At 37.3% G+C, this 17,435-nt stretch overlaps 1 protein-coding gene across 3 annotated transcripts in view; it reads left to right on the forward strand.

The window, feature by feature from the left end:
- The window catches only part of HNF4G (hepatocyte nuclear factor 4 gamma), a 91,605-nt gene extending 74,374 nt beyond the window's left edge, over positions 1 to 17,231 (forward strand). For 2 of the 3 annotated variants that reach the window (XM_079795812.1, XM_079795811.1), the window contains exons 5-11: positions 1,659 to 1,765; positions 3,478 to 3,633; positions 6,883 to 6,970; positions 8,476 to 8,628; positions 8,757 to 8,993; positions 9,945 to 10,067; positions 14,620 to 17,230. In XM_079795812.1, the coding sequence (XP_079651938.1) occupies positions 1,659 to 1,765; positions 3,478 to 3,633; positions 6,883 to 6,970; positions 8,476 to 8,628; positions 8,757 to 8,993; positions 9,945 to 10,067; positions 14,620 to 14,741 (986 nt within the window). In that variant the 3' untranslated portion in view covers positions 14,742 to 17,230. Of the gene's footprint in view, positions 1 to 1,658; positions 1,766 to 3,477; positions 3,634 to 6,882; positions 6,971 to 8,475; positions 8,629 to 8,756; positions 8,994 to 9,944; positions 10,068 to 14,619 lie in introns of all 3 variants that reach the window. The other variant, XM_079795813.1, reaches the window with a different exon arrangement.
- Positions 17,232 to 17,435: the final 204 nt, after the last annotated feature.

Genomic DNA, 17,435 nt, shown 5'->3' on the forward strand with positions numbered 1-17,435 from the left:
CCATAAACATGGTTTTCTGTTGAAAACTTTAGCAGTAGGAAGGTTACAAATGTCCATGATATATTTTAGCATTTTTCTAAAGATTGATCATGTAAGTTCAATTCATAAAAGCATAACTTACATTTTTATTTTTATCTCCATAAATGTATTTCATTAGTTTAGGCTGAAAGTCAATGACAATTTCTGCAAAAAAGAAAGAAAGAAAGAAAGAAAGAAAGAAAGAAAGAAAGAAAGAAAGAAAGAAAGAAAGAAAGAAAGAAAGAAAGAAAGAAAGAAAGAAAAGAAAGAAAGAAAGGAAAGAAGGGGAGAAGGATAAGCTGCCAGTAAATAAGATTTTTAAATAAAATATTATTGATTTAGTCCAACTTAAAACCTACTCACTCTTAAAGGCAAAACGTTCAGTATTTTATCTTACAAATTAATGAGTTAATAGTTACTGGTACGTTTTGGATAGATAGTAGATTTGAGCATAGAAATTCGTGAATTTTTAAAATACAAAGTTGTTTATTTTAATTATAATTTTAGAAAGAGAGGAAGGGAGAGAGATAAAGAGATAGAAACATCAATGAGAGAGAAACATGGGGATTGAGCCCTCAACTCGGGCATGTGCCCAGACCAGGAATCGAACTGGTGACCTCTTGGGTCTTGAGTGGACACTCAACCACTGAGTCACATTGGCTGGGCAGAAATTAGTGAGTTTTTTAAATAAAAAAATAACTGCATTAAAAACTATGATAGTTCACTGTTTTATCCTTCCAGCAGAACACGGCAGAGCATTAACTTAAATAATTTAGGGGCTACAGGACTTGTTTCCATTCTTTTTGGTTAAGAGAGATCATTTTACCTCCTAAGTTTTGAAATCCAACTTTAACATGTGACCTATGTTATTCTTTATGTGACAAATACACAAGTCAGACCCCTCTTATTCATCCTTATTAGTTTTAGGAAATTTTATTGAGAATTTTAGTTTTCAATAAGAAATTTGGGGGTACACATTTTTCTTTCTTCCTCTACTAAAAAAAGGTCAATCTATAACAGGGGGATTTCTTCACCTTCCCAAATGCTGCATTTCCAACCTCAGTCTTCTCAGGAGAGACGTCCTGTCCTACCTGCTGTGCCTTTGGCTTGATTCATGTTTATAAACTTTTCCAAGAACATTGTTTCCTAAGAGATCATAAGATTGCAATCTTAAGATCACCATAACTAAACTAAATTTTCTTTCCATTTTTGCTCATGGCTTAGAAGAATAAGAAAATGGAGGTTTCAACTTGACTCATATCTCTGATAGTGAATACACTCTTATCTTTGACCTGGTCAAACTCATGGGCGATACTCTTCCTCCAGTTACCTCACGGTTTTATTAACTCTAAGAGTTTGGAAAACCATCTTATTGAAATACAGCATGCCTGAACTGGCTGACCTGACACTTTCTAACATGCATGCCATCATGAAATCCCAACAGGCAATATTTTTTGAGCTCAAGTGACAAGCCTGGCTCTGTCTGTCTTTAAAAGTGACACAGAATGAGAAGTGTCTTCAATCACACTTCTCTACATCCCCAGGTCTTTTAGAAGCATCCCTTCTCACTTTCCGTACTTTACTTTGTGACACGTAGTGAACAGAAGCGACCAGTAGACATTGTGATTTTTCTTCCCTAGCTGTGCAAAATGAACGTGATCGAATCAGCACCCGAAGAAGCACTTTCGATGGCACCAACATCCCCTCCATTAACACGCTGGCACAGGCAGAAATGCGGTCTCGACAGGTACCCACCGCGCACCAGCACCCTGCCCTGCTTATAGAATTAAATGCACCAGCACCCCGCCCTGCTTCTAGAATCAAATGCACCAGCACCCCTCCCCGCTTCTAGAATCAAATGCACCAGCACCCCACCCTGCTTATAGAATCAACTGGCTGTTTAGGTGTAATGCTGAAATAATCTAACTTTTTTCAAATGTGCTCATTACTAACCTAAATCACATTTATGCAAATTCAAGAGTTTTACTTTGAAAATATTGGTCGGACTGTTGACTGCACTGTGATGTTTTCTGGGCCAGTTCCTATTTACGAATGGGACGATGAAATGTATTTCAGTGGAAGGTTGTAAAATAACACATTTGTTTACAAAGTTCATTTGAAATACTTAATGTGTGGCACAGGGCTCTGGGGGGAGTATCTCGTTTTGTTGGTTGAATGTGTAAAATCAGTTACCACAGCTTTTGGGGAGTTTGGTTGAGACAGATCATCAGAGCTTCCTTCCTTACAAACAGTTTCTAGACTCAAGAACTCACCTTGGCACCTGCTTCGGAAATAGGTGTTTAAGGGAAGAGCCAGATTTTGAAAAGTGCAGGAGAAAGTTGAAGTTTCTAGTGTGAGAACATCAGTTCTGAAGTTTGACATAGGATATTCGTTATCTACATAAGTAACAGTGGCTTAAGAATCAAATGGGGTGAGGGCATGAGTGAGGGGGTGAGGGGGCTTTGGGGCGATAAGGACACATATGTAATACCTTAATCAATAAAGAAACACAATTTTAAAAAGAATCAAATAAACAAGCCCTTTCAGTGAGTTTATTTTAGCATTGCTCCTATTAGAAAGGTTAGTGATATTTTTTCTATTATAAAGCAAATTATGAAATAGCTAACTATTAATCCAGCTCTATAATGAGTCAGTGCAACTACTTTCATTTTTGATAACACAAGGGTAATATGATGAGGTTAACCTCACCGTTATCATCATCATTGCCTGCAGATTACCTGATGGTCATATAAAGCGCTTAGAGAATGGCTTAGGGGGAGGTGTGAGGAAGGACACACTACAGAAAGACACGTACACACGCATTCAGAAAGTCAGAAAAGTTCATAAGAACTTTCAGAAAGTCATTTCTTCAGCAGAAGGGCATGTTGACACCACTTATATTTTTATAGAGTTCAAAATTATATATAGTTGTAAAAATGATCATTAGGTTAAGCTTGTTAATGTTGCTAAGTCAAAGGTTGGTTTCTTGATTTTATTTCTATGGGTTTCTATTTAGTGCAGAACATAAATCTTCTTGTTAAACTTTATCCACTGTAAATATTTTCAACAAATTAAGGATGGAATTTTCTTAATGGAAATATCACTTTTTAATGAAAAAGGAAACCACAGAGCATATTTCATGTAAATACTCTGTTATTTCTTTGTATAGTCATTTTAGATTATGGCACTCCCCAAAAGTTGGGTAACTTTTTCTACAATTGTGTCCATTAAAAGGAGATAGTGTTCCCACAGTATGTGCTATGCAGGGAATGTTTTCAATTAAACTTGTACTGAAAGGTATTTCAGTTCTCAGTTGAAAAATTTAGCATATTTCAAGATATTGTGACAATGATGGTGCCACTTCAATGGCATTCACTTATTGCAATCATCGAAAAAAGAGGTTATTGGTTATGTCTTGTTTTAAATGAGAAGTTAACATAATGTTCTTGTTCATGCTAGATGTCAGCCTCAAGCCCTGGTGTGAGCACAGACATAAATGTGAAGAAAATTGCAAACATTGGTGATGTCTGTGAATCTATGAAACAGCAGCTCTTGGTCTTGGTTGAATGGGCAAAATATATCCCTGCCTTCTGCGAGTTACCGCTGGATGATCAGGTAGAAGTTAAAGAAATTCTGAATGCTTAAAAAAACCCACAACTGTTTTTTGAACTTTGCCCAGTTTTTTGTGTTCTTTTAATTATGTTTATAATAGATTTACCATATTTGACAAAGGTGAAATTATCTCATGAGAAAAAGATTGGTTTTCTTATCCATTCACCTCCTTGTTCTATTGGAGGCACAGCCGTTTAACTCCTATTTTAGGTCTTACATATTTATTGATTTGATAAAGTTGAGCAAGACAGTTATCCCTTCTTGGAGTGTAAAAAGCTTAAGTGAGCCCAGCTTGTGTGGCTCAGTGGTTGAAAGTCGAACCAAGAACCAAGAGGTCCCTGGTTTGATTCCCGGTCAGCATGCCCGGGTTGCTGGCTTGATCCCCAGTAGAGGGCATGCAAGAGGTAACCAATGGATGTTTCTCTTGCATTGATGTTGTCTATCTTTCTATCCCTCCCCCTTTCTCTCTCTAAAAAATTAAAAAAAATACATATTAAAAACATATATATTTTTAAAAAACTTGAGACAGATAGCAAATAACTGCCATTGTGAGACAAAGAATTGCAGAGCAATTGCCTGGGAGGTAAATGGTGCACTATTGTGTCTGGGTGCTTACTGAAGGAACCTGTGAAATTTCTCAGAAATTCCAGGCCACTCCTAGAGGAAACCATACAGGTGTATTGGTGTCTTTGTGGGCACATTATACAATTAACATATAAAATTTTGCTTTGTATATTGACAATTTTATTCTAGCATTACTGTATAAAAATTATATGTCTAGCAAAAAAATCTGTAGAATCGTGTTCTGAAATCTACAGAGAAATAGAGAAAATTCTCTATATAATAATTTTTCCTAATACATATATTGTCATGCTTTGTCATACATACATTAAGATATTTTAATTATTAGCTAAAAGCTTTAGTTTCTTAATTAGTCTATGAAGATTAGATTATTAGTTTCAGATTCATTTTGAACTCTTCCATCTAAGCAGTATATAATATCTTGTAGATGCAAATAATTTGAAAATTTCCAATTCCTGCACATTGACTAAACCAGGATATGTAGTTTATTCCGTGTATGTCTTACATTCTCTGACCAGTGTTCTTTATTACGGACACACAAAAACAAAAAAAGGGAAAGGTGCAATTGTTTAAAATTCAAAGGACAAAATATTTATACAACCAGAAAAAAAGTAATCATAGGGAGTTTAGTTACATTTCTAGGAGAACATTCCACTTGGTGAACAAAAAAAAATCTTGTGAAATCTGAAATCATTCTCAAAATGTTCTGTAGCTGCCTTCCTGTTATGAGTCATGGTTATTGACATATCATAAAGATAGCCTGGCTCGGAAGGTTGTTTCACAGTGAATAATGCTAAATTGCTAAAACCTCCTTGTCTCACCCCAAGCCATATAAGTAGGGTTATGTTATTTATCAGTTTTATATGTTCACTATCACTCCTCTTTAAAAGTTGCTGACTTATATATGAAGATAGTGATTTAAAAACTGGGAAATTGAATTCCAGTAACCTGTCAAAAAACAGTTTTTCTTTATGAGCTCAGACTTTAATATTAACAATATAGCATTAATAGCCATGGCTTGCCAATGTCTATTGTGGATAAGACACTGGGGAATTAGCTTTCAGTTGCATTATACATTAGATTCTTTTACTTAATGCTCTCAGGAGCTCTGTGTCATAAGTTTTATAATCTCCACTTAACAGTTTTCAAAACTGAACTCTGCATCAATTCACTCAGTAAATTCACCCAAAAACATGTATTAGGACTAGTGTTCATTTTTAGGAACTGTGAGCATTCAGATTGCATCATTTTTCTCATAAAGTTTACCTTCTATTTGGGAGAGACAGACAATAAAAGATATATAGATTATGAGTAAGTTGATTCTAGGTGGGGATAAATCCTATAAAATGAAATGGGATGAATTGTTGGATAATGACTGGGGGTCAAGTGGTAACAGATACTTTAAATTGGGGATCAGAGAAGATTTTTCCTGAGTCCCAGGTGACAAGAAGCCAAGGTCAAGGAGAAAGATAGCATTCTGGGTACAGAAATTGTATGTTCGAAGACCCTGAAGCAAGCAGAGATGTTGCAAGGTGCATGGGGGACAAAGCATTGAGCTATAACCTGTGAGGCCTTGGTCAAGCAGTTTGGATGTTATTCTAAGGAAAATAAGAAACCAGTGAGGAGTTTTCAGCAAAGGAGTGATATTAAGTGATTATTATTTTACAACTCTCATCTTGGTAGCTCTGTCAAGAAGGATGTAGGATGGAGGAACCAGGAAGGAGGAACTTAGGATGGAGGAACCAGGAAGGAGAAACTTGGGATGGAGGAACCAGGAAGGAGAAACTTGGGATGGAGGAACCAGGAAGGAAGCAGGAATGCCTGTTAGGTGCTTGGAGTATATTGTGGAGGCCAGGGCTAGAAAGGCAAAGGCTTTGGCCTGGGTGGTATAGGATTTGCTGGGCCATTAGAGAAGAATCAAACTGAAGTCCTGTTTTTGTCATGAACAAGCAAGTTGGACAAGGATGAAGATGCTGGAGAAGCATTACTTTGCAGTGTTAAATGAGAAACACTTCCTGTTATCTCTAGTGGTGATACTCAGTAGGCAATGAAGTATATGCATGAAACTCAGTTGAGAGCTTAGTGCAAGGAATTATGGATTCAGTCTTGAGTGTGTTAGCACTCCGACTCACCATTCTCATTTCACCATGTCACAGGCCCTCACTTCACTCTTGTCTATTCAGTTTATTATGTGTAAGAGATTGTGTTTTACATGTATTTTCTCATGTAGTCCTCATGTCTAGAATTTGAAATTTTATTCACTGTCTCTACTGGGTAGATGAAAACAAATGAGTCCCAAACATAAATGGTTGGTTTACCCAAGATCAAACAGGTAATAAGTGGCCAAGCCAGAATTTGAACACTAATTGGTTTGATTTTACTTCATTCCAGAACACTTAGTTGTTCTGTTGTGTCTTTTTGTTTGTTTGTGTGTTTGCTTACATTGACTTGTTAGTTTTAGACATTTTGAAAAGTTAACTCTATGATATTCTCAAATAGAAAAATAGAAGGATTACTGATGGCAACTATCTATGAATATTATAGTTTGTTAAATAAATTTTAAAAAGTCTCAGGCTTAAAGAACACTAAGTTAATCCCAGACTCATCTGATACCATCTGTTAATCATCATATTTTATCATTAATTGTTCAACTTGGAATTTTTCATTAAGGTGGCCCTGCTGAGAGCTCATGCAGGGGAGCATTTACTCCTTGGAGCTACAAAGAGATCCATGATATATAAAGATATTTTGCTTTTGGGTAAGTTTTTTGTTTTTTGTTTTAATTTAAGAAAAAATTCTGCATGCTTCATTCTTACACAGGATCTATTCTGTGTGTCCCGAGCATTCTGAGACACTGACAGATGGTGCTCTCCTTGCACAGACTGGGTTTCATTGATCAGACCCTCACCCGGGTCCTGTTTTTCCTTGCTTTGATGGCAGGGAAGTTCAGAGTGCGTTCAGGGTGTATTAAGATTAAAAGTAAAAGAAAGCTGTTGCTCAGTGAACAGACTCTTGAGTCTATTTAAATCATCAGGACAAAGAATTAATGACTTGTGTGACCATCTTAGGGAATCTCAGTGTTGTTTCGCATTCCTCTGTGTCTACTTAGTAATTGTAATATATATATAATTGTAATATATGCTGTTGGGTATGTTTTTAATGAGCATGTGTATCTCCTGTGATATCATTGCCCATGATATGTGCAAAATCCCAAGTTAAAAATAATTTGGTGACAGTGTCTGAAAATGTCTGATGATTCAATAACAGTGCCAGAAGTAGGGAGGCGGGTGGAAGGGAAGGTGGGTGGAGAAGATATGACACAAAGGAAAAGCTTTTGTCCTCATTAAATCTCCAATTTCCCACCCTACTTAACTTACTTATTAGATTTCCTATAGAAAGAGTTAAGTTCTCTCTCATGCTTATTAGCTTTACCTTTTCCTGGCTTGTATGAAATGATAACTAAATTGTTTATTCTACTTATGTGATAGATATTTTGTTCCCAAACATGAATAAATTGAATGTAATATAATAATATCTAATATTTATCAAGCACTTATTATGTCATATGCATTGCTCTAAGTACTTTTTGATATGTAGATCACAATAACCCTAAGGGATAGGTACTATTATTTTCAGCCCATTTTTCAGGTGGAGAATGTTAAGCTGAGGTTTCAAGGTTAGTGAGGGTTAGAGCCAGGATTCTAAGCCTCATCATGTGGCTGTAGAGACCATGCTGTCAATTTCTATTAAATGCTCTGTTGCATTTAGAGGACCCTACAGTACCTTTCTCATTATCAATCTGAATAAAATATATCCACTTAAGTTTGTTAAAAAGTGTCTCAATCATAGTCATACCTACATATACCAACCCCACTAAAGGATGGTGTTTTTAATCCACTCTAAACCAGAAAGATTCTGTAGGCTTTGAATTAAGCTGATTAATGAGTAAGACACTGGTAGAAAACTGACATAGCGGAAAGCTAATCATTATACTTTGCTTCTCTCTTGTCAATTATTAGCTTGTTTATTAGCCTGTACTTTAGTGTTATCACCAGTGACTGAGGCTATTAAAATGCATGTGATCATATTATCAATGTTATTGATCCTTTAAGTGTCCTTAAGATTTTCTAACTTAACACTACTGAGAAATGAAGTACTATTATTATTAATGCAAGGGAAGGCCATTTAAAACATTGGTTTGTAAAAATTTAAACAGTATCTGACAATTTGGGGGCAGTATGACTTTATTATTTTTCCCCCCAGGAAACAACTACATTATTCAGCGCAACAGCTGTGAGGTCGAGATCAGCCGTGTGGCCAACCGGGTCCTAGACGAGCTGGTCCGGCCGTTTCAGGAAATCCAGATCGATGACAATGAGTACGCTTGTTTGAAGGCCATTGTATTTTTTGATCCAGGTTTGTTCCCAAAGACCCATTAAAAAATAATTATAATGAAAATAAGACGACTTTTTAATATTGGAATATTTGCCGTCGCACGTTGTTAAGATCCAATCTTCAGGCTGCCCTCTCTGTTCCTTCACCAGATGCAAAAGGGCTCAGTGACCCCATGAAGATTAAGAACATGCGGTTCCAAGTACAGTTGAGCCTGGAGGACTATATCAACGACCGGCAGTACGACTCCCGCGGGCGGTTCGGGGAGCTGCTCCTGCTGCTGCCCACGCTGCAGAGCATCACCTGGCAGATGATCGAGCAGATCCAGTTCGTTAAGCTCTTCGGGATGGTGAAGATTGACAACCTGCTCCAGGAGATGTTACTGGGTGGTGAGTCTCTTACTTGTTAGCATCCCACCTTGTGCTTCCGAGTAAGTCTGGCCCTTTCATTTTCTGTCTGTGACAGAATGAATTCAATTTCTTTTCACATTTAGAAAGTCTGCAATACCCATTGGATGGGGACAAATTACTTGAACGCATCAAAATCCCCATTCTTACTAGCCTCCACCATCTAACTCTTCACGGTCCCAATAACCTCAACTTTCAGGTCCTTCAAATGTGGTGAATAGAACTATATTTTCTATTTGTAATAGTCCTTGAAGTATCATTGTATTTTTCTATGCCTTTACTCCTTTAAAAACTCAAAGATATCAGAATTGCAAACTAACCCAAAATATGTGTGTATGCATATATATACACACATATATATTATATATAATATATAAAAATGAACACTTTGCTTCTGAAATAATTAATTGACACAAGACAATGAGAAGGGAAAAATGAGATTTCATTACTGCAGTAAATGCCAGGAATAGTTAGGAAAGTTAGGAAAGCATTTTGATCTAGATTAAATTTCCTGATAAAATCGCTTTATTTTATTTTTAGTTTTCTGGTGCTTAATGTGTCCCTAATGATGTCTTCCTGAAATAAAAATTGTTTATGCTATTAGGGTGACCCCAAATACTATAAACTTGAGGTAAGTGATTCTTGGAATTGCCTTAACAACAGGCAGCCACCCTAATGATTCCAGGAAACAGCATACAAGGTCCATTATTAATAGACAACATAATATGATACAGCATTCATCTAGCCAGTGTACAGTGAAAGCTGACATTGTCCTTAATACAGCAGTGGTTCTATTAATTTATTTTTGAACTCCCAAAAAGCACTTTGCAAAAATAGCAATATTCAAGTTGTCAATCAAAACATTTGTTCCAGGGTAAACTTGCCATTTCTGATTAAATATCACCAACGCGACCATCTTTTTATCTTCTGCAGGTGCTTCCAATGACGTCAGCCATCTCCATCATCCGATGCATCCACATTTGTCTCAGGATCCATTAACTGGACAAACCATACTTTTAGGCCCCATGTCAACACTGGTTCATACAGACCAGATCTGTAAGTATGTGGGCTACTTTTCAACCATACATTGTCTTAAACTTAATTACTTGAGAAAAAGAGGAATTGGGGGGAAAGAATCTATTAGTACCCAGAAACTGCAAGATTTGGGTATGTTATCCTCTCCGGGCTCAACTGTGGGAGACTGTGACATTCAGCAAGTCACGTATTCTCCAGGCATGAGTTTGCTCCCTAAAATGGAGATATAGTACCTCAGCCTTTCTACTTCATGGATTTGGGAGCAGAAAAGAATATATGGCCAATCCCAGCTCTGCTGGTCTGCAGGCTTATAGAAATGATGATGCAGGCTGGGGCCATGCACAGAAACCCGAATAATCACTGGAAAATTACGGTTTCTTGTGACCTTTAAAAATGACTGTCATATCATGCTATATGTCAGTTATACCTCAGTTACAAATGCACAAAAATATTTTTCAAAACATTAAGAACCCTTTTAACTCTATGTTAGAAATATATAGAGAAGTTTGAAAAATAAATATAGGGAAGTTGAAAACCAGAGTAATCCTCATAATTATTTTGTGCACCGTAATGTAAAACATTAGAAACACTGAAAATTAAAGTTTTACTTCTCTGTAAAAAATTTTAAGAAGCATAGTTTAAATAGTATTTTTGCTTCCTCCTCCTCCTGCAACTTGTAAGAGCAAGTGAGGATTTTTATGTGCCTTAATGAATGTTACTCTTTTGACGTCTGGATCAGCTTCTAACATTTTACCCTTTGCATTTTGTTTTTTCCCCCTCCTTTTATTATTTTTAAAAAATTACAGTTTATATTTAATATTATTTTGCATTAGTTCCAAGTGTGCAGCATCGTGGCTGGACAATCATACACTTTACAAAGTGTTCGCCCCGATATGTTCAGTACCCAGCTGGCACCTACACAGTTATTATAATGTTACTGACTGTATTTGCTGTGCTGATCCTTTGCATTTTCCGTGTCCTGAAATATGTCCGAGAATCCATTTAATGTGAAGTTTTTTGCCAGTTTCGTTTCCTCTGGGGCATCGTGGTCCTTTCCAACACAACCAGTCACCTCACTTATGCTGACGGCTGACGAGGGCCCTTCACTAAGGTCCTGGAAGCATATTTAGGGTCTCAAACAGCAGTCCTGCCCACATTCCCATGGTCAGCTATCTTCCGTAACTCCATCCATGTGCCGTTTGAATTTTGATCCCAGGATTATCACTTTTTGTTTCCTTGCTGCACTTGAATCGTGTTGTGTGTTTTTTTTTTAGCCAATTCTCTTTCAAATGTCTATATTTTTGCAAAATGTCCCGTGGATTTATCACCGGGAGACACGGAGGGAACTCAAGTACACGCTCTGTTGTCAGTGTGTGATTGGGATAAAATGTGTGCCAATATGAATAAAATACGGACAGGATGAAAGACGTGATGCCCTAGGTCACTGATCACAGGACATCTGTTACGTAGGCGGTGATTGGAGACGCGTTAGCAGTGAAGTTCCGGGTTATGCGGTACTCACAATTAATTGGAAGTTACCATGCTAACAACACTTGACCATGTTTTTGCAGCACTGGTGCCATTAGCTGTGCTGACTGAGATTCGTGCATATCAGAAATGTGCACAGTGAGGGCTCCTTGGACAAACACTTTGAAACTAAAATAATTATATAAGTACTAGGGATTGTAAGTGGCTACGTTAATCTGATATCATTGCAGATTTAACACAGTTCTATTTCTATAAACTATCCTGGAGATAATAATCCCCATTTGACCAAATATCAAGAATTACCACTGAATTGACAGTAATTATCCCAGATTTACCTGTGATCTGTCGCCTCTGAACACTCAGCCAGCTGCCCCACTGAGCTGCCTTGAGTTACTGTGATGCCATGATCACGCACACCTGTATGACCTGCTGAATTGACAGTAGCCACTCATATCTCGTTATAATGCTCTTTTACCTCAGTGTTCAAGGTAATGTAACAATTCAGTGAGAACCACCCGGCTGCTACCTAGTGGCCAGGAAAGTAGAGGCCACAAAAATGTGTGTTCTCACATCTCCCGTGTAGTATACAAGCATTAGTAGACTTATGTAATTGTGTCTGAAACAGAAGTTCTTTGAGTATATGACAGAGGCGGAAATGAAATTGTTAGAAAAAATACAATTTTTGGAGATAGTGTGGCACATTTAACCTGCGGGCCCCAGTGTACTTGAAAGCGATTATTTGGGGACCATCCTTGCAAAGCAGATGTTACCATTTTCATGTAACAGGTGGTCAAGAGCCAAGAGAGGCAAGCTCAGTATCACACCAAAATACTCGGAGTTGTGTCTCTCCAAGCTCAGTTATTCATAAACTTAGAACATTAACAACACATTAAGCATTATAGGCATCAGCTGGCGAGAAGGTTGAGCAATTCTGCTGGCGGTTGAATTCTTTACTTTTTAAATGCCAGGTTTCTAATAGTTTGAAAGCATGCTGTTGCCTCTAATATTTTTAGAATCTCATCATCACATTTTTTCATTTTCCCCCCTCTTTCAACATAATATTTATAAGACTCATTTAAAGGAAAGCTTTGCTTTGCTTTGCTTTGCTTGTGCTCATTTAGAATAATTAGTTTTAATCCAAAACAAAACATACACATATGCACAGAAAAACTTAATTTGTGCATATTTTCTTGGTGTTTTAGAGCAGGCCTCTGAAGTTTCAGATCCACCCTAAGTATCCCAAAATAAATGTTGAAAGCAATTTGTTTATTCTTTTGTCAATTAAACTATTTCAAACGGTTGTTCCTAAGTAATTGCTAATCTATAGTTAATAATACCAAAGTTATTATAGTAAAGAAAACCAAGCAAAAAGAATCTGTCCTCATATTTGTACAGAATTTTTTTTTCAAAATTTTAAGAAACTGTTTTGGAGAAAAAATATCTATAAAGTTTGAAATGCTTCAGTCTGATCATCAAATATTTTCTACACTGTTGAATATATGAAATAATAATAAGTATGATTACTAAAATACTTTTAAGTTTTTGAAAATTATAGAATAGCTCCTAGATTATTTTATAATATGAAAAGAGTTTGCAGTGGAAGGAAACACTGTTCTAAACAGTGAAATAGCTAGGTTTGCTCTTTGCATTGACAGGGGGAACTGACAAACAAGAGCAATTGTAATAGAATAATGTTGATGTGACAAAGCCAGTATTTTTCAGATGCCTTTAACTACAACATAGATTTCAAAGCACTTGAAAAGTATCTTATCTTCATTTTAAAATGTCATCTAAGAAGGTTGAGTTAGTGGAAGCCAAATCAAACATATTTTATTTCATGTGCACTTTTATTATAAAACTAGTGGCCTGGTGCACGAAATTCGTGCATGGGGGGGAATGTCCCTCAGCCTGGCCTGCACCCTCTCCAGTTTGGGACCCCTCAGGGGATGTCCAATTGCCAGGGGATGTCCTTGTGGAATCAGGCCTAAACTGGCAATCGGACATCCTTCTCACAATCTGGGACCACTGGCTTCTAATCGCTCACCTGCCTGCCTGCCCGATTGCCCCTATCCACTCTGCCTGCCAGCCTGCTCGCCCCCAACTGCCCCTCCGCCAACCTGCTTGCCCCCAAATACCCCCCGCTGGCCTGATCACCCCCAAATGCCCTCCCCTGCCAGCCTCATGGCCCCCAACTGCCCTCCCCAGCCGGCCTCATGGCCCCCAACAGCCCTCCCCAGCCGGTCACATGGCCCCCAACTGCCCTCCCCGGCCAGAGGCCCTCCGTGGCCGGGGTAGAATGCTTGCCTCATCACCGCGGCGATGAAGCAAGCATTCTGCCAGGCCGCTCATGCTGCCCGCTCTCAGTGGCCACCCCTCCAGGACTGGGGGACTCTGGCAGGGCTGAGAGGGCTGGGCGCTGCCATCTTGTGGCTATGGGCGCCACCATCTTTGTGTCAGAGTGACGGTCAATTTGCATATTCCCTCTTTATTAGATAGGATTATAACACTTGAGATCTAAGATTTGAAAAAACACTAGCATTCTGTTCATTCTTTTCATTAACTTTTCTGCTGGGTGTGTGGGAGAATCAGATGCTCACAAATGCTATTAAGAAAGGCAGGCCACACCTTAAAAGGACTCTTTAAGGTTTTCAAGAAAGATTTGGTCCAATATAAATCTATTTGGTGAGGTAGGGTAAGGGAGCACCTTTGTGAGCTGATAATCTATAATAATAAAAGGGTAATATGCTAATTAGACTGGACATCATTCCGATGTCCTTCCTGACAAAGCTGGGGCTGGAGGGAAGCCAGCCCGGGTCCCGAGTGCCTGCGGGTGGCCCAAGGAAAGCCAGCCCAGGTCCCGGGTGCCAGAGGGAAGCCTGTGCCGGCAGCCGGGGTAAGGAAGGCCTACTCTTGCACGAATTTTCGTGCATCAGGCCTGTAGTGTTATATAAACCACTACTTTATGTGTGATCTTTAAAAACACACGAAAAGTAAAATAATGTGTATTGGTGTCAGGCAGGACTTAATGGGATGATGGGTCAGGGTGACTGTTGCCATCACATACAATTCTCTGATTCTTTTTTAGCAACTCCTGAAACCCCACTCCCCTCCCCACCACAAGGCTCTGGACAAGAACAATACAAAATAGCCGCAAACCAAGCTTCAGTCATTTCACACCAGCCTCTCTCCAAACAAAAGCCATTGTAAGGATATGTTTACTTCTGAACAGCACTGCTTCAATGTGAAAATTACCAGTCTTGGAAATCTCAGGATAGTGCTTTTGGCAAACTCTTAGCCAAGGCTTCTTCATGGTGCTGTTGTAAGATGGTAACCTATTTTCTTGTTTTTATACTCATTTTGTTTGTTTTTGCTATTGTCTGAAACCTTCAGTTGCAACCATTGTATATCTGAGTTTCCATACATTTATACCATATGGTTTTCCCAGCTCCCCTAGCTTCAGGCCTTAAGCCATTGAATCTTATGTACCACTTCTATTTGTTGCCTTCATATTAATTTAAATCTGTAAATAATTGCTTTAGGGTGATGTTATGCAGAACTAAGTGTTCTTTTTTGACTGATAATATTATTATATCAGAAATCCCAGATGAATATACAATGAACCAAGTTTTTAATTTTAAAATTGCAAATTAGAAAACAGTAAAGCAGTTACTGTAAAATAGGGCATAGTTCTTTGAAGAACAATTCCTCATGGACATCCTGTGGCTAAAAAGTGTCTTTGGTCCACAGTTAAATATGGCTATTTTCAGTTTAGAAAAATATAAATAGCCATTCCAAGGATGACTGTGTATTCTTTCAGATCTGACTGTATTTGAAGCTGTATGTTAAGATAAAAGGTGTTAGTTTGAGCAGAGAGGTTACAGGTTAAACTGTAAAAAAGAAATCCCTAAAACAGTGGCTCCACCAAGAGAGACGTTTATTTCTCCATCCTAAAAAATATCTGGAAGTTGTCATCCATTGACTAGGACTTGGCACATACCCACATCCAATTCCCAGGGAGACTGGGAGAGGAGGAAGAAAGCCTTGTGCCAACCAACACTACAACTCGGGGAGACTAATACTGGGAGACAAATTAACCACCCCTATGTTACACACACGTGTGGCCTCATTTAGTCCTCACAACAACCCTGTAAAAGAGGTATTATTATCTTCCAGTTATAAAGAAACCTTTAGCCTAGGGTTTAAATAATGTAAGCAACATTCATAAACCTGGAGAGTACGAGAGCTTCATTTAAGCCAGGGTCCGGTTGACTTTCATGAGAATAAATATATCTTCGGTGTGGGATGAAAAATGTGAGCTTCTTGCTATGGTATTCAAATATATGTAATTGACTATTGATGGAATGCTATCAGTCATGTTACCTATAACACGTGTTTACATGCAAGCAGTGAGTGCCAAATTTTGGCAGCTTGATAAGAAACCACTTTTGTACTTTGAATAAAAGTCTTACCCCTAAAATAATATTTTAAATAAATTAAAGAAAATAAAAGATACACCAGATAGGTTATCACAAAAACAAAAGCAAAATGACGAATTTATCAGGTTTTCAACAATCCAGCAACCCAGGGATATACTGAATGCCTAACTCTGGACTGGGGAGCGCAGTTCATTGGAGCCCTAAACCATTTGATACCATCTAAAGCTGGAGCTTCTTAAAAAAACAATTAATGATGGGTTGTCTGTGAACCCATGACCTTTCTCTCTCTCCCCAGCCTCCTCTCTCTATCTGAAGCAGGCAACAAATATTTGAATAATTATCAATGATACAAAGAAGTATCCCAAGCTGAAAGAGACTGATTTACATGATATTTTCAGGACCTTTTAAAGTTTCTAAGATTATGATCGAATAACCCCCAGTTACCCTACAAATCAAAAGGTTCAGTAAATGTTAACTAACCCATTGGCTCTTAAAGTGAAATTGAACTCTTAAAATAGTAGAAAATGATTCCTTAGATGCTATCTTTGGTTAAATAGAATCAATAAATTCTTTCAAGAGCTGGTACCTTCGTGCCACTGGGAAATCTTTGAGAGAGAGAGAGAAGAGGAAAGTTTTCTTAACTTACATTTTTTGAATATTTACTTTGGTATCTCTATGTGATGAATAAGAATGTTTTTGATTGTTATAAATACAGATATTATTTGTAGATTTCTGTTTACTTTTTTGTGTTGTTCTCTTAGAAGATATTAAAAAACTTTAAAATATAAAACAAAGTCATATTAGTAAACCCTGTAACTTATCTGCCTATATTTACTAAACAGTTATGTTTTACAAATTATTGCCAACAATTTTGTTTTAATAACTGTGGTCAGGGACTTTGTAATATATTTTTGTATATTTAACTGCCAACAGTGCTGGATGAGAGGAACTGATATTTTCAAAATATTGATAAAGTTATTCCTTTTATATAGCACAATACTTTTTCATGTAATAAGATGGAATAATTTATTGTGAAATAATGATTCATTTTATAAATGTAAAATTATTTTTATAAATTTTATTGTTGAAAATCAAAAATTACTAGATTTTTTAAAGTGTTAAATTATAGTGAGATTAAAATATTTCAAAACTGTGATACCATGTTTCACCGAACTTTCGAAATAAAAATTGAAATAAAAAACTGAAATGGGGTACTTCATTCTTGTTCAAAAATGATTTTATAATTGTAGAGATAATGCTAATATCTTCTGTATGGTCATCTAGTTAAATTTGCATAGAGTTCCATAATACTGGTGTTTAGATGCCAGAGCAAAATTAATTAGCACATTTCCAAATCATCGTAGAATTAGACACTGATTAAAGCTTCGATCCTCACATTTGTGTGTTAATTATGTAGTATTGCTTGCTTTATAGTTTTGTCATAGTAATGAAATGTATGACCCCG

Source organism: Cnephaeus nilssonii, assembly GCF_951640355.1.
Source record: "Cnephaeus nilssonii genome assembly, chromosome: 18".
Taxonomy (NCBI): domain Eukaryota; kingdom Metazoa; phylum Chordata; class Mammalia; order Chiroptera; family Vespertilionidae; genus Cnephaeus; species Cnephaeus nilssonii.